Source organism: Olea europaea, chromosome 1 (genome assembly GCF_002742605.1).
Source record: "Olea europaea var. sylvestris chromosome 1, O_europaea_v1, whole genome shotgun sequence".
NCBI classification, from domain to species: Eukaryota; Viridiplantae; Streptophyta; class Magnoliopsida; order Lamiales; family Oleaceae; genus Olea; species Olea europaea.
The window spans coordinates 29,726,592-29,747,714 of NC_036237.1; the positions used below are offsets into that span (position 1 = coordinate 29,726,592).

The 21,123-nt window shown below is 34.1% G+C and overlaps 2 protein-coding genes and 2 non-coding genes across 7 annotated transcripts; 1 reads left to right on the top strand and 3 right to left on the bottom strand.

Moving 5' to 3' along the window:
• Positions 1 to 1,279: 1,279 nt before the first annotated feature.
• On the bottom strand, positions 1,280 to 1,362 carry TRNAL-UAA. Its single transcript has one exon. It is a non-coding gene; the product is annotated as a tRNA-Leu (tRNA).
• A 444-nt stretch (positions 1,363 to 1,806) lies between these two features.
• On the top strand, positions 1,807 to 8,318 carry LOC111400412 (splicing factor U2af small subunit B-like). Of its 4 annotated transcripts, none has more exons than XM_023027846.1 (6): positions 1,807 to 2,170; positions 4,787 to 4,873; positions 4,971 to 5,052; positions 5,757 to 5,883; positions 5,981 to 6,419; positions 6,717 to 8,318. In XM_023027846.1, the coding sequence occupies exons 1-5, from the start codon at positions 1,934 to 1,936 to the stop codon at positions 6,390 to 6,392; spliced, it is 945 nt and encodes a 314-aa protein (XP_022883614.1). In that variant the 5' UTR covers positions 1,807 to 1,933; the 3' UTR covers positions 6,393 to 6,419; positions 6,717 to 8,318. The 4 variants fall into 4 exon arrangements, with proteins under 4 accessions (XP_022883614.1, XP_022883602.1, XP_022883612.1 ...); XM_023027834.1 differs by lacking the exon at positions 1,807 to 2,170 and adding an exon at positions 3,812 to 4,195; XM_023027844.1 differs by lacking the exon at positions 1,807 to 2,170 and adding an exon at positions 3,812 to 4,195 and having other exon boundaries at positions 7,826 to 8,300.
• On the bottom strand, positions 3,304 to 3,386 carry TRNAL-UAA. The gene has a single exon. It is a non-coding gene; the product is annotated as a tRNA-Leu (tRNA).
• A 430-nt stretch (positions 8,319 to 8,748) lies between the features above and the next one.
• Positions 8,749 to 18,811, bottom strand: LOC111407120 (histone deacetylase HDT1-like). Its single transcript, XM_023036435.1, has 7 exons — positions 18,799 to 18,811; positions 10,465 to 10,535; positions 10,175 to 10,391; positions 9,365 to 9,640; positions 9,188 to 9,294; positions 8,945 to 9,041; positions 8,749 to 8,828 (listed from the first exon to the last, which is right to left on the bottom strand). Exons 1-7 carry the CDS (start codon positions 18,809 to 18,811, stop codon positions 8,749 to 8,751), a joined length of 861 nt encoding a protein of 286 aa, XP_022892203.1.
• Between the last annotated feature and the right edge of the window lie 2,312 nt (positions 18,812 to 21,123).

Here is a 21,123-nt window from a genome sequence, read left to right on the forward strand (position 1 = left end):
TTAGCTCAAATTCAAAAATATGAATTTTCTATTCTTAGTTTTCAGTTTAGATTCAATTTAATCAAATTGACATAAACTTTACCTGAATTTGTTATTTTACGTTATTTGTAAAAGTTAAAATTGAACATGTCATTAGTTGAATTAATGTAATTTTGTATATATTATAAAAAAATTAATTATAGTATGGAACGCGGGAACCGAATGGAATTGAACCCGAACGGTTTCATAATTAAATTTAGACCCTACGATTCTACTTACTAAATATTCGAAAACTTTGGATCTGATTTGGTTCTCTTTAGAACTGAATCAAACCAAATCATTTCTAGCCCTACTTCTTTGGGCTTAATTTTAATAATGTTCTTGAGAAAATGTATTTTGAAATAGTGATTGTTTTTAAGAATGTGTGGTTAAAAAAAAGGAAAGTTTTAAGTTGATGTGTAATAATATTTTATTGAAAAATGTGTGATTAAAAAGAGGAGAGGAAAATGCATTTTTAATAAAATAAAGTCCAAACAAGGCATAAATCATTTTAATAATTTTAATTTTAGTCACGCATTTCATGGAACATAAAATCTCTCAACCATATATTTTGTCAATTTGTATTCAAATTTACTAGAAATTTGATGTTTATCTTAATCAAACAGGGGCTAAAGTATGATGATCAATATGAAACATTTGTGTTCAATGATCGATTTATAACGTGCACAAGTTCAAAATCTTATTAGGTTTATAACACTGATTTTAATTTTTATTTCTATTTTGTCCACAATTTAACATCTAAAAAGTTGTGTGATTTTTGAACTATCACGTCGTAGAATCTTTTGGGTTGGTGAATTGTGTGCACGGAAGAGCTTAATATGTCACGTCAATATATCTATCTATATAACAAAAAGTTCAATGTTAAATGGATTTGAAAGTTTGATGATGAAATTGGGGCAAATTAGAGTTCAGTTTATGAAGAAGCACTTAAGAATATTTTGAGGATAAAATTTTCAAGTAGCATTTATCGAAATTACTACCTTAGTATCGCTTCTTGATGAAGTGTCTATCTCTATATTATCTCATCTTGAAATTTGTCTCGTAAATATTGATTCCACTCAAATAATCACACATTAGGTGGCAACAAAATTATAAACTTGTCTCGAATAGTAAGAGTATTTCACTATTTTTATAAACTCTTTAACTTTATAGAAATTAGTGGCATAAAATAATTAGACTGTGATATGTAATTAGAATAAATAACTAAAAATCTAAAATAAACATGAAAATAAAATTTCAATGGTGGCTGTGGGGTTCGAACCCACGCGCACTTATGTGCAGAAGATCTTAAGTCTTCCCCCTTAACCACTCGGGCAAACCACCATATCTATCACTGCAGAGCCTTATAATATATTATTACAGAAGTAAAGTTAGTGTTAAGGAATGTTTGGTGGGGCTGAAAAATGTAAAATTGCTATTTGTATATGGATAATATCGGTTGGTTTTAAAAATTAGATTTTCAGTTGATTTTAATAAAAATTAATAAATGTAAATTTTGTTTTGAGAATTAATTTTTTGATCGTTACGAGAAAATTGGGGTCCACATGTGAGAGAAGAAGTCAAATATGACGGCTGAAATAGTTAAATAATGGTAAAAAAATCAATTTTTTTAGAGCAAAAATCGCTCTCAAACAAGCTCAAAATATATGGTTAAAAATTTATGAATTATATTTAAATTAATTTTTAGTTTTGATTTAAGCTGTATTTTGTTTATGAATTAAAGAAAAAGGAAGAAGAAATTAAAAACTTATTTTTTGGCTTAACCCAACCCAGGTAGGCAGCCGACGTCGGTCACAAGTCAAATGGTGTAAAAAGCAAACCCTCTCCTCTTTCCCCAATTTCCCAAATCACACAATTCAACTCCAAAAATCGGTTTTTATCGTCATCGTCATCAATGGCGGAGCATTTGGCATCGATATTTGGGACGGAGAAGGATCGAGTGAACTGCCCCTTCTACTTCAAGATCGGCGCATGTCGACACGGGGATCGGTGTTCCAGGCTCCACACCAAGCCCAGCATAAGTCCAACAATATTGTTGTCTAACATGTACCAGCGTCCTGACATGATCACTCCTGGTGTTGATGCTCAGGGTCAGCCCATCGATCCAAAAGCTATACAGGAACATTTTGAGGTAAAGCCAGTTTTGGGAGGAAGAATAGTTTTAGATATTGCTATTGTTGTTTTAATTGATGTTGTCAATATGTTGCCGAAACGATTTACTGTAAGTAAGCTACGTAGAGGGTTTTTAGTTGATTGTAGTGATTTTGACGAAGTTTAACTTAATATGGGTACGTTATTTTTTAGTCGAATATGAGGTTGAACTGGGTTTGTGTATTTTTTGACGAAGGGTTTGTTAACGGTTTTGAACTCTAGTTTTGTTGTAGAATTATTTTCTTTGGTTGACGAAAGTTGCTTTTCGGATCTGGTTGTCACATTAGAATTTTTTTTAATTATTTTGGGATGACTAATGTGAGAAATCTAAATCTTCATTTGGTTTTTATTGAAGATTACTGGGTCACTGTATCCTTTCTTCATTTTCTATGACCTTTCTCTTTTGCTTCTGGCAAATTTAAGTTTCACACTGGTCTTTGACTTTATTTCATGATGATGATGATTTATACTATGAGATTATATGGGTGTTGTATCTGCTCATGATATCTTTCTGTGGATTGTGCTTTGTGGGATTTATTAGCATGGTAAATCTTATTAGGTTTATAACACTGATTTTAATTTTTATTTCTATTTTGTCCACAATTTAACATCTAAAAAGTTGTGTGATTTTTGAACTATCACGTCGTAGAATCTTTTGGGTTGGTGAATTGTGTGCACGGAAGAGCTTAATATGTCACGTCAATATATCTATCTATATAACAAAAAGTTCAATGTTAAATGGATTTGAAAGTTTGATGATGAAATTGGGGCAAATTAGAGTTCAGTTTATGAAGAAGCACTTAAGAATATTTTGAGGATAAAATTTTCAAGTAGCATTTATCGAAATTACTACCTTAGTATCGCTTCTTGATGAAGTGTCTATCTCTATATTATCTCATCTTGAAATTTGTCTCGTAAATATTGATTCCACTCAAATAATCACACATTAGGTGGCAACAAAATTATAAACTTGTCTCGAATAGTAAGAGTATTTCACTATTTTTATAAACTCTTTAACTTTATAGAAATTAGTGGCATAAAATAATTAGACTGTGATATGTAATTAGAATAAATAACTAAAAATCTAAAATAAACATGAAAATAAAATTTCAATGGTGGCTGTGGGGTTCGAACCCACGCGCACTTATGTGCAGAAGATCTTAAGTCTTCCCCCTTAACCACTCGGGCAAACCACCATATCTATCACTGCAGAGCCTTATAATATATTATTACAGAAGTAAAGTTAGTGTTAAGGAATGTTTGGTGGGGCTGAAAAATGTAAAATTGCTATTTGTATATGGATAATATCGGTTGGTTTTAAAAATTAGATTTTCAGTTGATTTTAATAAAAATTAATAAATGTAAATTTTGTTTTGAGAATTAATTTTTTGATCGTTACGAGAAAATTGGGGTCCACATGTAAGAGAAAAAGTCAAATATGACGGCTGAAATAGTTAAATAATGGTAAAAAAAATTAATTTTTTGAGAGCAAAAATCGCTCTCAAACAAGCCCAAAATATATGGTTAAAAATTTATGAATTATATTTAAATTAATTTTTAGTTTTGATTTAAGCTGTATTTTGTTTATGAATTAAAGAAAAAGGAAGAAGAAATTAAAAACTTATTTTTTGGCTTAACCCAACCCAGGTAGGCAGCCGACGTCGGTCACAAGTCAAATGGTGTAAAAAGCAAACCCTCTCCTCTTTCCCCAATTTCCCAAATCACACAATTCAACTCCAAAAATCGGTTTTTATCGTCATCGTCATCAATGGCGGAGCATTTGGCATCGATATTTGGGACGGAGAAGGATCGAGTGAACTGCCCCTTCTACTTCAAGATCGGCGCATGTCGACACGGGGATCGGTGTTCCAGGCTCCACACCAAGCCCAGCATAAGTCCAACAATATTGTTGTCTAACATGTACCAGCGTCCTGACATGATCACTCCTGGTGTTGATGCTCAGGGTCAGCCCATCGATCCAAAAGCTATACAGGAACATTTTGAGGTAAAGCCAGTTTTGGGAGGAAGAATAGTTTTAGATATTGCTATTGTTGTTTTAATTGATGTTGTCAATATGTTGCCGAAACGATTTACTGTAAGTAAGCTACGTAGAGGGTTTTTAGTTGATTGTAGTGATTTTGACGAAGTTTAACTTAATATGGGTACGTTATTTTTTAGTCGAATATGAGGTTGAACTGGGTTTGTGTATTTTTTGACGAAGGGTTTGTTAACGGTTTTGAACTCTAGTTTTGTTGTAGAATTATTTTCTTTGGTTGACGAAAGTTGCTTTTCGGATCTGGTTGTCACATTAGAATTTTTTTTAATTATTTTGGGATGACTAATGTGAGAAATCTAAATCTTCATTTGGTTTTTATTGAAGATTACTGGGTCACTGTATCCTTTCTTCATTTTCTATGACCTTTCTCTTTTGCTTCTGGCAAATTTAAGTTTCACACTGGTCTTTGACTTTATTTCATGATGATGATGATTTATACTATGAGATTATATGGGTGTTGTATCTGCTCATGATATCTTTCTGTGGATTGTGCTTTGTGGGATTTATTAGCATGGTTGTTTACTTTTGTTGATGTTGTAGGATTTTTATGAAGACTTGTTTGAGGAGCTCAACAAGTATGGAGAGATTGAAAGCTTGAACATCTGCGACAATTTGGCTGACCACATGGCAAGTTCCCTTGACTCGCTCATGTGGTATTCTATTGGCATTTTCATCCATCTTACTTCTTTGATCATATTAATAATCATACCCTGTATTTTGACAGGTTGGTAATGTTTATGTTCAGTTCAGAGAGGAAGAGCATGCTGCAAATGCAGTGAAAAATCTGACTGGAAGATTTTATGCTGGTGCTTGATTACATCTTGCTGTTCATCATTATTTTCTTAGTAGTTGGTCAACACTTGATTTGTTTTCTGTGTTATAGAACTTTAATTTGGATAATTCCTTAGTATTATGTGCTTATACTATTTGTACCCTACCAAAATTATGTTCAGTACATACATAACTCCACCTTCGTATTTAAGTTTATTTTTTATCTCCATTTACCCAAAAATGGGAGAGGGGGTGAATTTTACAACTTTGTCATTACCTAATTTTATATCACGCAGCCCATTGTTTGACATGTTCAAATTCAATCGGTAAGTATATCAGCACCTTGCGGTTCTATATTCAAATTTAAATATGCTAGTACTTTTTCTAAACCTGACCATTTGAGTTTCCATCCCTCTATTTTGGTAAATTTAGTTTCCTGTCCTTTCTCTATGGTTTCGGTTCATACACTTTCACCATGTCCCAACATCTGTTTGCATTCCTTTTAGGAGAAATATATGGATGAATGCGGTAGTGAAATATTCACATAGTTTTTTCCTGAAATAATGTGTATTTTTTTCTTTTTTGTATGAATTCTTGTACAGTGGTTTATTGATGAATATTACAATGAGTCTGTTAGATTTTATTTCACTGTAATAAGTTATTTTCATGTAATGTTCAAAAAGAAAAAGAAGAAGAGATAACCTGATGCATCTGCTGATGTCAAATATCATCTCTGCAGGACGGCCCATTATAGTTGATTTTTCTCCTGTGACTGATTTTCGTGAAGCTACCTGTAGGCAGTATGACGAGAATACCTGCAATCGTGGTGGGTACTGCAACTTTATGCATCTGAAAAGAATTAGCAGGTAAAAGCCTGACCTTTCTTGTGGTGGAAAAGTAAGAAAAGTGGCTTTGTTAAGTTTTGATTGTTAGCTAATGTCTCTTATATGTGACAATAATCAGGGAGTTGAGACGCCACTTGTTTGGGAGATACAAGAGAAGGCGTAGCAGAAGCAGAAGCCCCTACAGACACCGTAGCTATGAAGAGAGTTCTCATGGCCATCGCAGTCACAGTAGGAGGTATGATGATCATGATTACCATGAAAGTCGCAGCAGGAGGCGCAGAAGTACAAGTCCTAGTCGTAAGAGGGGTAGAAGCAGGAGCCCAGGTGGAAGGAGGGATCGCAGTCCTGTTAGGGAAGGTAGTGAAGAGAGACGAGCTAAAATTGAGCAATGGAACAGGGAAAAGGAAGAGGCAGAACGTTCTGACAAGGTCAATGCTGGTGGGGCTGATGATAGAAATGAAAATGATGACAATGGTGACGTGCAAAATGGAGATCAGTACTATGCCCAGGAGCCACCACAGCAAAGTTGATATGGGGTACCGATGATTTGAGCACTGGTTCGTTATTCTTATCTTTTGAGTACCATTATGCATTCCTCCTAATCCTATGTTTGGCCTCCATTTTTTCAAAAAATTATTTTATTTTCAATCACACATTATCCCATAAATAATTTTACACGTAAATTGAAAAAAATTTCCTTATTTTTTAACCACACATTCTTAAAAAAAAATCACTTTTCAAAAATACATCACCCCTAAAATGGGGCTCAAACAAGGGCTAAGTAAAATTTTTCTTTTTCCTGAGAGCCCACCTGTCCTTTTAGTATAGCTCACTGCGCATTTTCCACTGTGCAGGTGGTGTGCAGGTTTACAATACTGTCTTAAGGAATGTGAAAAAATATGTCAACACTTACATGCTTTTCTGATCCTTTTCAACATGCTTGATTTGTGTGCTTGACTGCATGGAAAGGTTATAGTAGACAACACTACATTAGAGTTCTCTGAGCTACTATACACCCTTCCAAATTATGTTGTTATGGTAGTCATCGTATTTTTGTGGCTGATCTGCTCCGTCTCTCTATGTGAACCCCTTCATCTTTGCTGCCATAACTATTATGTTTAATACGCACACCAGCTATTCATTTCGTTTTAAATACGAAACCTATTTAGGCACCTGTGGTTTTTCATTACCTGTATTTATTGATAAAGAAACTAGTTTTCTGCCCTCTATGCAAAAATCACAAAATTCTTTTCCATTCAATTCAACTGGCGTTCATTATAAGCTTGCAAAACAAAATCTCCATAATCACCAATTTTTTCTGTTTCCTTTTATCAATACCTACTTTTTATGTGGTGTAACTAATGTGAATTTTTCACTGAAATTGAGAAGATATGAAACAATATGATGAGTTCATATCTGTTAAATAAGATCTCATAATTTATTAAGATTTTTATCTGACTGGGAGAAGAGTCATTACTCTTGGATGCTTTTTCTTGAAAGAAAGTGTGGTGTTCATATGGTTTTTATAGAAATCTTGCTATTAGAAACAAATGATCTAGGACATCTTTTTCTGCATCATTACTCTGTTAATCACTTAGGATGGCTTGTTATTGATATAGTAACTTCTTTCTGAATGCTGTCGATGCCTTTTATCTCAATTATTAACAATTGCAAATGTCACTCTGTACTACTTGTTCAGTTGCCTTGGAATTATGTAACTGGTGTTGAACTTCACCTCTTGCAATCAAGGTTTTTATTTTTAATCTGAACTGGACCATCGGCAATTCATGTCACAACCAACTTGCATTTGAAGTTTAAATAATTACACGTCTCCTTTTTTATCTGTCATTGCTTGTTTGCTTGTATATGCAATCAGGCCTAACAATCAGGATAGTGAGTTTTCACTGATCTGCAAATTTTCTTTCTTGAAGAGACAGTTCTCACTGTATATTGAGTTTTGCAGGTCCAGGTTTCCTGCTTATAAGGATCGAGAACTCATTTAAATCATGTGTACAGGTGTTTTGGTGCAAGCCAGACAGTTTGGTTTAACAGGAATTTGTAGGGCAGAGCTGGAAAGGTGAACTCCTCCATTGGTGCTGGAAGTTGTCGGATCCCAATATCTCAACTCTTTGTTTTCCTTGCAGAAATGCAGGTTAGAAGCAGCAATGTAGTTCGTTTGCTTTTGTTGGACAGTTTCATGTTATGGTAGTATATCTGATTATTTTCGGTATCTTGGTTGAATCAATTCGTATGAACGGTTTAGAAGGTCTGCATTACGGTCCCAGTTTTATTTATAATAGTATTTCCTAGAAAACTGAATATTCGTATGACCCATCTTCATAGATACCCTCTTTCAAAATTCATAAGCTGATTATGGATGTGTGTCGAAAATCAAGTACTAGTTTAATGTTGAATTGAGCAAGGGCAACCTTATGAGATTTTTGCCTTCTATGCAATTTGAGTGGCCTTCTCTATATTCTGTGGTCTATGGAGTTACAATGTTGACAGATATCATGAAACAGCTAGACAGAGAAACTAGAGACGTTAATCGTAACATAAGCCCTTCTACGTAGACTCAAAGGAGGAAGAGTTTTTCACGTGAGAGCGAAAGTGAGAACGTGCCACTGAGATAGATCGCTAACCATACAAACTTTTTGCTATTTAATAAAATTTTCACCCATGAATGAAATAAAATCTTTGATAAATTAAAGCCGTAATTTGACAAAATTGAGAAGCTGGATCTTTTAAGCCAAAGAATGATGACAAAATTGGGAAGCTGGATATTTTAAGCAAAAGAATAATCCATAAGGCTCCTCATATTTTGCTATCGTAAGAATATCTACCAAAACTTCTATAAATCAATCCCCTCTTAGTAAATCTGGTCTCCTACTTGGTTTTGTTGCCAGTTGGAGTTTTTCCAGCCTTTCCGTAAGGGTAAAGAGTTGCAATGTGAACGCTTGCATTACCTACACAAAATAATTTAACTAATCAAGAATACACAATACACTGAAATCTCAGATAGAATATACATATAGCTGAAAATATCGAAAAAAAAAAATATATATATATAAATCTGTTTTACCAGGATTTGCCAATTTTGCCTTTTTGTTGGAAACGGGAGAAGATGGCCTTTTCATGGGCTGCTGCTCCTTTAGTACAAGTAAAGAATCAACAGAAGTCTTGTTGTATATGTTTTAGATCATACATTATAAAAATAGTAAATTCCAGTAACTTTGGCTTTTCTTCATCACTGGAATCATTACTTACATTTATCAAATCGTCCGAGTCCTAGACACGATCCAACTTATGGAAATCACTGGGAAACAGGAAGATGGAAGTATTTGTAATGAATGATCTCGAGGAAGAAAACAAAGAGATTCAGGCAAATAACACAGTAAAACTCCTCGAGTAATGAGAATGGAGACATCTTCACTGTCAGATCCATCATCATCATCATCATCATCATCATCATCATCATCATCATCATCATCATCATCATCACTGCCATCAGAGTCAGAGGCGTCTTCTTTCTTAGTTCCAGTCTTAGCAGCAGTAGCCTTATCTTTTGTAGGCTTCACGTCCTCAACCTTGGGCTGGGGTTTACCTGTGAAGTTAACAAACCTAAACAGTAACTTCTCGTTTTGCATATCTGAAGAGTGAAAGAAACCGATGAGACTTAAAACTGGTGACAGAGAGAGAGATTGTTGACATACCACCATTTTCAAGAGCCTCAATTCGATTTTCCTATCATCAGATTCATCTGAAAAATCTTGCTCATCTAGATAAAAAGAATAATAAAAAAAGACTACAAAAATTGATATCCTTTATCTACAGGAATGCACATCCCAAAACAAGCCACCATTTGTTTCAAGAGAAATGAAAAACAGATATACAAAATTGCTTCACGCTTGCAACTATCAAAACTAACGCAAGTATGCAATAGACGACATTCAAATGCCACTCAAATACTGCAAAACATTAAATTCCCAAGCAAGTCCTTTTATTCACACTTGCAATAAGGACAGTGGTGTCTGCACATACAATTCTCTCAAAGTTAGCTCACATAATCACAATCAGCATGAATGAAACGGCCATATTTGAGTTGCATTCTTTCAAAAAAATACATTTTTAAACATTGATTTGACGTTATGTCAACTACACATTCTTCAATAAAATAATATTACGTGCAAATCCAAAACATTTTCTCATTTTTTAACCACACATTCTTCATCAACCTATACTATTCCAAAATACGTTCTTTTCAAAATAATGTGGCTCAAACACACATGTAATGATATTAACTGATATGTACCTTGAATTTGATCATCAGCAATACTACCAATAAAGTAGACGCTTCCACTTTTCCAGTCATGGGAGAGCTCAAACTTCCTCTCAATTACCAAGTCCAACATCATCTGAGGTCTGTCTTCTGCTGAAAGAGTTCCTATTACATACTCGTCTTCATCAAGCTTCATACGAATGGGAACGTGCTTGGCTCCTTTGATGTCTTTCACCTCTCCTAGTGCTGCCTAAAAATAATTCAACTTTTATAACTCGTAATACAAAAAGCCGCTGTACTACAAAAGAACCCCAAATTCAAACCTGTGAAATATGAATCAGTTTGCTAAACTCAGGTTGAACCTTGAGTGATTCTTCAGCTTTAACTTCAACTCCTGCATAGATCGCGCAAATTTAACATTCAGAGCAAGCAGGTCACAAGTAAAATGCAAATATAGATTTTACTTCATTGACAAACTATATCTTCTACCATTCTGATGAAGCCATGAATATGCCCCATTGGACTTTAAACTATAGGGAGATAAGTTTAATTATTTAATTCGCAGAGAAAAACATGAAATTAACAAAAAGCATATACTTATCAGGACCTGCAAAAAATCACTTAATATATGAACGACATGAAATCAATGAAGGAAGCAAAATTTAGCAGCCATGGAAACATTATTTAAATCAAATTATTCACAAGGTAATGTAGAAGAATAAATAACTTTCTGCCACAATTGAAAGGAGAGCATGTTTTGTGGGAAAAAATGGGTTTAGTGGCAGATTTTGGCATAAAATTTGAGTGGGACCCATTGGTTCAATTTGGAAGATTAAAGTTGATCCGTGTTCTCCTCCGTGAGAGCATTAAAATCATATATTTACTTGTCAAAATTGATGAATGAATGAATAAGAAATTAGAGCTCAAAGTTAACCATTGGAAGATGGTTTATGTGGAAAATATGATTTGTCCCACATAGGAAAATGAAGAAAGCATGAACCACTTTATATATGATTGCACTTTGGAAGGATGTAATTATGTGTAGCATAGAAACTCTCTACGTGAGCACGCAGGGGGTGCAAATCAAGGATCAAAATAGTACATCGAGCCTTAGACTTGTGAGCGAGAGCGACCTGCGTATATGAATGTCAGACCGAACGGAGCAAAAATTAGCCTCTTTGGAGTGTCCACGTTTTGCTATTTTTTGGCTTTCTTCAATTAAAACAGTCGAAACTCCAATATTCATTGTTGAGTTAACGACATAACTCATGGCTTCTGAAGTCTCCATTACAACCTATTTATTTCACAATCCTTTTCCATTACACGCACCAGAAAATACACGAAAATTCTGTTATTTTTGGTCTACTGCACAGTATTGTTTTGTTTGCATATATAGTTTCTGTCAAACGTCTAGGTGGAGATATTGTTCGAATACTAAGTCAGTTCGGCGAAAATACATGAAAATTTTGTCATTTTCTATCTACCGCACAATGTTGTTCTGTTTGCATATATAGTTTCTGTCAAACGTCTAGGTGGAGATATTGTTCGAATACTAAGTCTGTTCGTCGAAATAGTTTTTGCAGTGTTCAGATTCTACTGGTTTACCGTTGTATCTTGGAAAATGGACGCTCGAATTAAATCTCAAGTACTCACGGTGAGGAGACGAATCTGTTTTAATGAAATTGTGTTCGCATAGGCCTAGGGTTGAAAGTTCATCCGTTATTTATTTATTTCCTACGATTTTATCTTCACTGTTCGTATATTTCTGCAATTTATTCGTGTGCTTCATATAATTTGCAGTCTTATTATTTTGTCTTCATATTTATATTTTAAATAAAATCAAATTAAGTTCATTTTATTGAAATTAAATCTGCTATATTTTGCCTAATGCACTACATATACGGTATATGCAAGATCGGTATATGCAAATACGATAAACTGTTACATATACTGTAAGCTAGTGCAAATACGGCAAGCTATTGCAAATATGGTATGTTGTTGTAAATACGATAAGCTGTATATACGATAATCTGCATATACAGTAATTTATATATACGGTGTGCGTAAATACGGTATGTTGCATATACGGTATACACAAATCCAATATGTAAATTGCATATGCGGTATGAATGAATCCGATTTCATCCACTGCACTAATTTAATCCAACATGTTTGGTTGAGCATAAGAAAAGGTTTTTTTTCTTTTACTTTTAACTAAAAAAAATGTTGCAAGAACCCTTTTTTCTGTTCCTTTTTTTTTTTTTGCTTTTAAGGGGAAAAAAAATTACTTTGTTTGAACCTTCTTGTGCTTATAAGTAAAAGTTTTAAGCTTAGCCAAGCATGCTCTGGTTTATCTAAAAAATATAAGGTTAAAAGCAATAGATTCTTGAGTGTAAGGCAAATGTCACACAATATTAAATCGAGAAAAAAGAAATTGAAATCGGCCAAAAGTAAACTGTGTAGAAAATTAAAGAATCAATACGAGATTTCTTTCGGCCTAAGCCCTGGAGGTTCGGCGACCACATCTAATGCCTGCATCCCCCGTTAAGCATCCAACAAGTTGGATTACGCTCGGTTGCACTATAATAGCCAAAAATGGCAACGAAGGGTTACAAATGTTCAAAAATACACTGAGATGAAGCAAATATACTTATCTCTCCAGATCGACTCAACACCTTCGAAGAATCACAAAGAAACTTCACTGCATCCCTCTCAAAACATCACAACTCAAGAAGACACAAAATATTACAGATAATCACTCAGAATATCTAAACAAAATAACTAAGACTTTCACGTTTAAGGCCTCAAATTAGAGATTTGAGCCACAGAATCGAGGAGAACAAACCCTAACCAGACGAGGGGTTTTTTCTCTCTCACTCAAGGACCAAGAGTTAAGACGCGTAATGGAGTAATGGGTGTGCCAAGTGAAACGGCATGTTAATAGTGGAAGGTTCCGGACTCAATCCAACAGCCATGGTTTAGCCACGAGTCTCCATCCAGTTGAAAGTGTCAATTTAATAGAGTTGCATTTTCACAAAACACGACTACTCAATATCATAAAATTCTGGAAGCATACAACTATGGTTCGAGTCTTCTCACATTCTCCACCTTGCTACCAGAATTTTTGAAACTATAGTGCAGCCAGGAGCAAATCCTTAACTCATCTTCATTTGCTCTATGTACTTGTACAAAAAAAAATTACAAAGTATTAACAGATAAAAGTTTCAAACAGTTTAAGAATTTGTTTAATGGGATTACTTTTGTACCCATATCTGATGGATTAAATTGAGTAGAAACTTTATTAATCTTAATTTTACCTTTTGAAATTATATCTCTTATAAAATGATACTTAACATCAATATGTTTTGATCTGTCATGAAACATGGGATTTTTGCTGAGGTGAATGACACTCTGATTATCAGAGAATAGCACTGTGAGATTATCATTAAAACCCATTTCTATCAGTAAACCATTTAACCAAATCCCCTCCTTAACAGCATAAGTTGCTGCTATGTATTTTACCTCAGTAGAGGACAGAGCTATTATTTTCTGAAATTAAGACTTCTAACTAATGGCAGTACCACATAGTGTATAAAAATAGGATGAGGTTGACTTTCTATTATCTCTATTTCCAGCAAAGTCAGAGTCAGTATAGCCTTTCAAACATATCTCATTTTTATCCGATTTAAACACTAATCCTAAGTTTGATGATCCCTTTAGGTATCTCAATAACCATTTCAAAGCATGTCGATGTTCTTCATCAGGATTACTCATGAATCTACTTAAAATGCTAATACTATATGCAAGATCAGGTCTGATGCATATCATCAAGTATATTATAGAACCAATTATATTAGCATATGGAATTTTTGACATTCTAGCATATTCTTCTTCGGATTTGGGACAAAATTCAGAAGACAGTTTAAAATGATTTGCAAAAGGAAGTGTCACAGGCTTACAATGAAACATATTAAATTTTTTCAAAATTTTTGACACATAATCACATTGATTTAGAAACAATATATTTTTATCTTTGTTCCTCCATATCTGCATGTCTAATATTCTTTTTGCATCACCTAGGTCTTTCATATCAAATTCTGATTTTAACTTTGATTTGATATTATCAATTTCTGATTTGTCTGAGCTAGCTAACAGCATTTCATCCACATAAAGGACCAGATATAATGAGTTTTCAACTCCATTACCTTTGCAGTACAAACAAGTGTCATATTGGCTTCTTCTGAAACCAAGTTTTAGGACAAAAGTGTCAAATCTCTTATACCATTGCCTAGGTGCTTGTTTTAGGTCATACAAAGATTTCTTTAGCAAACAAACAGTATTTTCAGGATCACCCTTTTCAAAACCAATAGGTTATTTCATATATATAGTTTCATCCAATTCTCCATACAAGAAAGTAGTCTTAACATCAAGTTGATCAAGTTCCCATTTAAATTGAGTAACAATAGCAAGCAAGCATCTAATGGTGACATACTTAGCAACGGGAGAAAAAATTTCAGTGTAATCCACACCCTCCTTTTGTGTGAAACCCTTTGCTACAAGTCTGGATTTATATCTAACATTTTTACTTTCACCTTCCCCTGATTTTATTTTATAAATCCACTTGCAGTTAATCAATTTTTGACCTTTGGGTTTGTCAACTAAAATCCATGTTTTATTTTTAAGTAATGAAGACATCTCATCTTCCATTGCCAGTTTCCAATTTTTGCTTTCTTTACATTTAATTGCTTCTTCAAAGGAATTTGGCTCATTTTCAGACATATCTTGGTAAGAAAATAAAGAAACATAGGTGTCTGTATCAAATCTGGTAGAGGGTCTGATTTGCCTCCTCTCCCTATCTCTTGTGAGTTGATACTCATCAAGGGGAAGAACTGCAGAATCAGTCTCTTCAGTTTGATCAATTTCAGTTTCTGGTTCTGTAACATGTTCTTCATTTTCATTATCCTCTATAGTAGATCCAGAGGCATTCTCATTACTACAGGGTGACTCCACCTCAATTTGAACATTTTTTTCAGTTAAATTTTTCTCTTTTCCTTCAAGACATGGCATCAGTGGCTCATTAAAGATAACATCATTTTCTTATTATTATCCTATAACCATTCTCTGATTTAACCCATAGTCTGTACCCTTTTACATTTTCATCATAACCCAATAATACACACTTTAATGATTTTGATTCTAATTTACCAATATTTTGATGAGCATAAGCAGCACAGCCAAATACTTTCAGATAAGTGTAATTTATAGGTCTATTTGACCACACAGATTCAGGAACAACAGAGTTTAAAGCACTAGATGGACTCTTATTAATCAAGTAGGTAGCAATTTTAACTGCTTCATCCCAAAACATCTTAGGAAGACCAGAACTTAAAAGCATACATCTAACTTTGTTCAATAGGGTTCTATTCATTCTTTCAGCCATTCCATTTTGCTGTGGTGTGTGAGGAACAGTTTTGTGTCTTATGATGTCATATTCTTTACAAAGATTGTCAAATTCATAATTGCAAAATTTCAAACCATTATCAGTTCTCAAATATTTTATTTTAAAATCAGTCTGATTTTCAACTTGAGTTTTCCAGTCCTTGAAAACAGAAAATGTCTCATCTTTTGATTTCAGTACGTGTACCCAGACTTTTCTTGAAAAGTCATCAATTATAAGCAAAAAATACTTGAAACCAGTCAATGTAGAGACAGAGGCAGGACCTCACAAATCAGCACGTAAATACTCAAGTCTTTGTTTGGATTTATAAATTCCAGTTGGAAAAGGAAGTTTAACTTGTTTTCCAAAAATACAATGTTCACAAGTACCAAAATCACCAAGATTATGATTTCCAAATACACCTTTTGAATGTAAGAGATTTAATCCCTTTTTACCAATATGACCAAGTCTCTGATGCCACAATTTAGCCAAAGTAAAGTTTTCAGACATGACAAAGGCAGTTAATCCAATTAAGGGTTTAGCATTTAAGCAGTAGAGACCATGTTTCTTAGGGGCTGAAGTGACCAAGTCATTTCCCTTAAGAATTTTTATATGTCCGTGACCCATGATTATGTTAAACTTCTTATCATCTAACATTCCTAGGGACACTAAGTTCCTTTTCAAATCACAGACATGTCTTGTGTTCTCAAGGACCAAAACATTACCATTTTCTAATAACAATTTGATAGTCCCAATTCCAATCACTTTGGAGGCAAAGTTATTGCCCGTTATAACCTGCCTCCCTTTAGTTTTCTCAAGATTTATAAAACAATTTTTGTTGGGGCACATGTGAAAGAAACAGCCTGAGTCAAGTATTCATTTATCACTTTGACATTTTTCAGTACTTACCAAAATAAAATCATTTTCAGTTTTAGTTTTATCATAGGCTAAGGCATTGCTTCCATCAAGACCTTTTTCTTTTGAATCATTTTTTCTTTTGAAACAATCCTTTGCAAAATAACCAAGTTTGCCACAATAATAACATTTTTTACCTTTTGCATTATTCTTGGTCTTATTCCCGTCAGTACAATTTTTGTTAGTTTTTGAAAACTTAAAGTTTTGAGTAGGTTTTTTAAAGGTTTTTCCTTTTGTTAAAAAACTAGTACCAGTGTGACTGATACCTAACTTAGCCTTGATCTCTAATGCTTTATTCTTTAAAGCATTAGTTATAACATCAAGTGTAAGTTCATCTCTTCCATATTCAAGTGCAACTTTAATGTCTTTATACTTATCACTTATGGAGTTTAACAGGACTACAGCCAATTGATCTTTTAAAAGTTTTTCATCACAATTGGTCAAGTCTTGGGTAAGTTTTGTGAATCTACTCAAATTTTCTTCTAAGTTAATTACAGGATTCATTTTGAAAGAAAAGAATTGCTTTAAGAGGAAACACTTATTTGAAGTAGTTTTAGTTTCATATTTTGCCTTGAGTTTTTCCTAAAGATCAGAGGCAATGGTGGTTTCACCCACTTCTCTGATCACATTATCAGATAGGTATAAGAATATAGTGCTCCAGGCAATTTTCTCAAGTTTAGATTTCTTATTAGGTGCTAAACCCTCCGTCCATGAACCATCTAATGTTTTAGCACATTTCATTTGCATCAAAATGGCTTTCATTTTCTGACTCCACATATCAAAATCAATTTTACCATCAAATTGACTCACTTCAAATTTTGCAGTAGCCATAATGCATGCAAGTTATTACAAACAAGATTTAGCAAGAATTTAGAACAGTTGAAATAGAAACCCTAAGTTGCCAACTTTGAAATCATAGTAAATCACAAAGTAATATAGGATTTCAGTAATCAAAAAATATCAACAGAGAAAGTAGTCTTTATCAATCAACAGAAAGCAATTAATGAGATCAGATTATAAGGTTTCACAGATCCCTCCAGTAAGATTCTCCAAAGTTACACACCCGTACTTGATTTATCTCAGATTCCAGTGGCCTCACAGGAGCCACTGGACAAAGATTAGTCTCAAGGGGATTTCAACGGTGTACTGAAAAATTCGAGAAAGCTCAAGAAACTCAAAATTTTCAGGTGTAATATACAGTAAATTGAAAAGATCTCACCCAGCGAGTTTAATAACTCAAGGCAGTTCAAATCTGCTTTTCAGTAGTTCCAAAAATTCAAGATCTATCGAAGATCCACCTTTCTCTCCAAGATCCGGGTATCGTGCTCCTCAGTAAGGCTCTGATACCACTTTAAGGCAAATGTCACACAATATTAAATCGAAAAGCAAGAAATTGAAATCGGCCAAAAGTAAACTGTGCAGAAAATTAAAGAATCAACACAAGATTTCTTTCGGCCTAAGTTCCGGAGGTTCGGCGACCACATCTAATGCCTACATCCGCCGTTGAGCATCCAACAAGTTGGATTATACTCGATTGCACTATAATAGCCAAAAATGGCAACGAAGGATTACAAATGTTCAACAAATACACTGAAATGAAGCAAAGATACATATCTCTCCAGATCGACTCAACACATTCGAAGAATCACAAAGAAATTTCACTGCATCCCTCTCAAAACATCACAACTTAAGAGGACACAAAACATTACAGATAATCACTCAGAATATCTAAACAAAATCACTAAGACTTTCACGTTTAAGGCCTCAAATAAGAGATTTGAGCCATAGAATCGAGAGAACAAACCCTAACCAGATGAGGGGTTTTTTCTCTCTCACTCAAAGACCAAGAGTCAAGACGCGTAATGGAGTGATGGGTGTGCCAAGTGAAACGGCACGTTAATAATGGAAGGTTCCATATTCAATCCAACAGCCATGGTTTAGCCACATGTCTCCATCCAATTGAAAGTGTCAATTTAATAAAGTTGCATTTTCACAAAACACGACTTCTCAATATCATAAAATTCTGGAAGCATACAACTATGGTTTGAGTCTTCTCACATTGAGGAATTGAACTCAAAAACAGAACTAAAATACACTCAGCAGAACAGTTTAACGACCAATAAAAGATCATGTAACCCCACTTGTATTATCAAACACAGATAAATACTGAAAAAAAAAACAAATTCACAGTTCACAGCCAATAAAGAATCACATACCATAGTTTATAATGGTAAACAAACATAAATGTTTATACGCATTGAAACAGATTGGAGTAATAATTGTGGAGCTGAGAAACGAAAGTTACCCCAAAATTCCATATTGAAGCGGAAGACTTAACGGATTTGTGTGGGTTTCCTAGGAAGGTTGAGGGTTTTATAGAGGTTTAACGAGGGAAGGAAATTTGCAAACCGGACCGACCTAGGTTTTGTTCGAGATTTGATTCTTATTTTTTTCTAGCTATACGTACCTGTGTCTGAAAATGTATGTATATCTCATAATTCTGACAATGTACGTCTTTTTTGAAAATGTATTTTTTCCTCATGGTATATCTCTATTACGACATCTCATTTTGGGATGGACAAAAATTTCGGATCGAATTGAATAGTTCAGCTCGATTTTTCTTTCAGTTAAAATAGGTAATTGGGCAGGAGATCAATTCTATTGTTCTCAAATAGTGCATAAATTATGCAAATATAGAAGCTATGTAAATACTCGAGTTGACTGGTTAATGCACTAGAATTGTTCTAGTAAAAAGAGTAAAATAAATTATTGTATTAATTAATAGAAATTACAATCATTCATCTAGCGCTAAATGAACACTTGAGTTGATTGGGCACGTTTCTCAAGTGTCGAGTTACCCAAGTCAAATATCACTTGGGTTCAAGCATCACATAGGTGCATAACGTACCATTCAGATGGACTCATTATTAGATTATCCTTACTAATTAGAAGTACAGATAAGTTTGTCAAGGCCACCGCCTAAGGGCCAATCCCATTCTCACCAACCTCGAATGGTGCTTAAGTGTGCAACCCAGTCTAAAGGTTCATCTCATTATGTCTCGATGGTCGAAATAGGTAGATAGTAATCCCATACTTGTCCTGGCACTCCAATTCATGGTTGAAGGAACAAAGGGTGGATCCAATTCCTTAAAGTGATCTCAAGCCACGTGTTCTGTGACAACCATCATGGCACAATACGGTTCTCTTAGGATGTTCCCCAAAGAGGTAAATCTTTTACCATTGTACTTCATCACAGACAATTAGAAAAACGTGGAGATAAACTAACATTCCTAAGACAGTTAAGTGAGGGAACTACTTTCAAATACACAATAACAACTACAAAAGGTACAGAATCAAATAGATGACGACTATGATACGATTGACCCACCAACAATAAGACAAATCATTTAGTATAAGATCAGAAAAACCTAACTCGAATCTCCCACAAATATCCTAGACTTGCACAAACCAAAGGTATATAAATCTAAATTTTCAAAATCCAGTGCTGACTGGATAATTGGGATGACGAGTCTTCAAGAAAATGTCACGTGGACAGAGTTAGTTGTTAGTCTTCGACTCACGTGGCCACTTGTGGAGATGAAAAGATCGCTTAGGGGTCGTTCGTCTACGATGACAATGGAATAGTCCTGAATATGGACAATGCCACTTGATGGAGGAGAAGATGACAGCCAACACTCTGTACGTTTGGCAACAAAATGGTATAATAAAATGAAATTTCAAGAAAATGTCTTGCTACATCTACATTGGATTATGCATGTTTGGAACTTTGAGTTGCGTATTTAAATGCTAATACCCAATGCTAGAGAATTTGCTTATTGGCACTTATTACCATATGTATTTGATTATTCAATATTCATTGTACATTATTTAACTTAAACTGATGAGCCACTATTAAAGAATTTGAAACGTGTGTTTTTTTACAATCATGTGACAAGTATAAAAAAATTTGAAAGAAAACTTTGACAGACAACATATGGTGGGAATTGATTAGAAGATGGAAAGAGAAAAATGAAATCAATCTAATCATTTGTGGTCTTGTCGACATTGATGGGAATTCTGTCGAAAATTTCTGTACTCGTAACTTTTTCCTTTTTTTAACTGTTCAAATAGGGCGGCAAGAAATGGAATAATATTGGTGGGTGACCCACATGCATTATTGGCTAAGAAAATGACTATTCCTAGTGCACAAAACATTTAATAACAAGACATACTCTACTGCATAACTGAAAGAACAATTCTGCTTGTATTGGATTGTTCTTATAGAAGAAAATCAGAAGTCTCACAAAGAATCGGCTTTACAGCGAGACTCGATGTAATAAAAAATGATAAAATTTTTTTTGACCCCATCCATGTGTGAGACCTCTGTAAGAGGTCTGTGAGTTGGGGTTCTGTACACCCAGCTCAACTCTAACTAAAATGTCAATTAAAACGTTCTGTCACTCCAAAAGAAATGTCTCCTTTGTAGACAAAATCACTTTGTATTACTATTTAAATAATATTTATATATCAAGATCTTAATAAAATAGTGAGTCTCAATTATTTAATACACATCAGTTAAAAAATGATTGAGAGTGCGGAATACTCCATACTCCCATATTCTGGGAGTACT

Coding starts and splice junctions, on each gene's coding strand:
- LOC111400412 (XM_023027846.1), top strand. CDS start 1,934: ATGGCGGAGCATTTGGCATCGATATTTGGGACGGAGAAGGATCGAGTG. Junction 4,874..4,970: donor ACAATTTGGCTGACCACATG/GCAAGTTCCCTT, acceptor GTATTTTGACAG/GTTGGTAATGTTTATGTTCA. Junction 5,884..5,980: donor CATCTGAAAAGAATTAGCAG/GTAAAAGCCTGA, acceptor GACAATAATCAG/GGAGTTGAGACGCCACTTGT.
- LOC111407120 (XM_023036435.1), bottom strand. Junction 9,295..9,364: donor CGCCTCTGACTCTGATGGCA/GTGATGATGATG, acceptor TGGATCTGACAG/TGAAGATGTCTCCATTCTCA. Junction 8,829..8,944: donor GGCAAAATTGGCAAATCCTG/GTAAAACAGATT, acceptor TATTTTGTGTAG/GTAATGCAAGCGTTCACATT.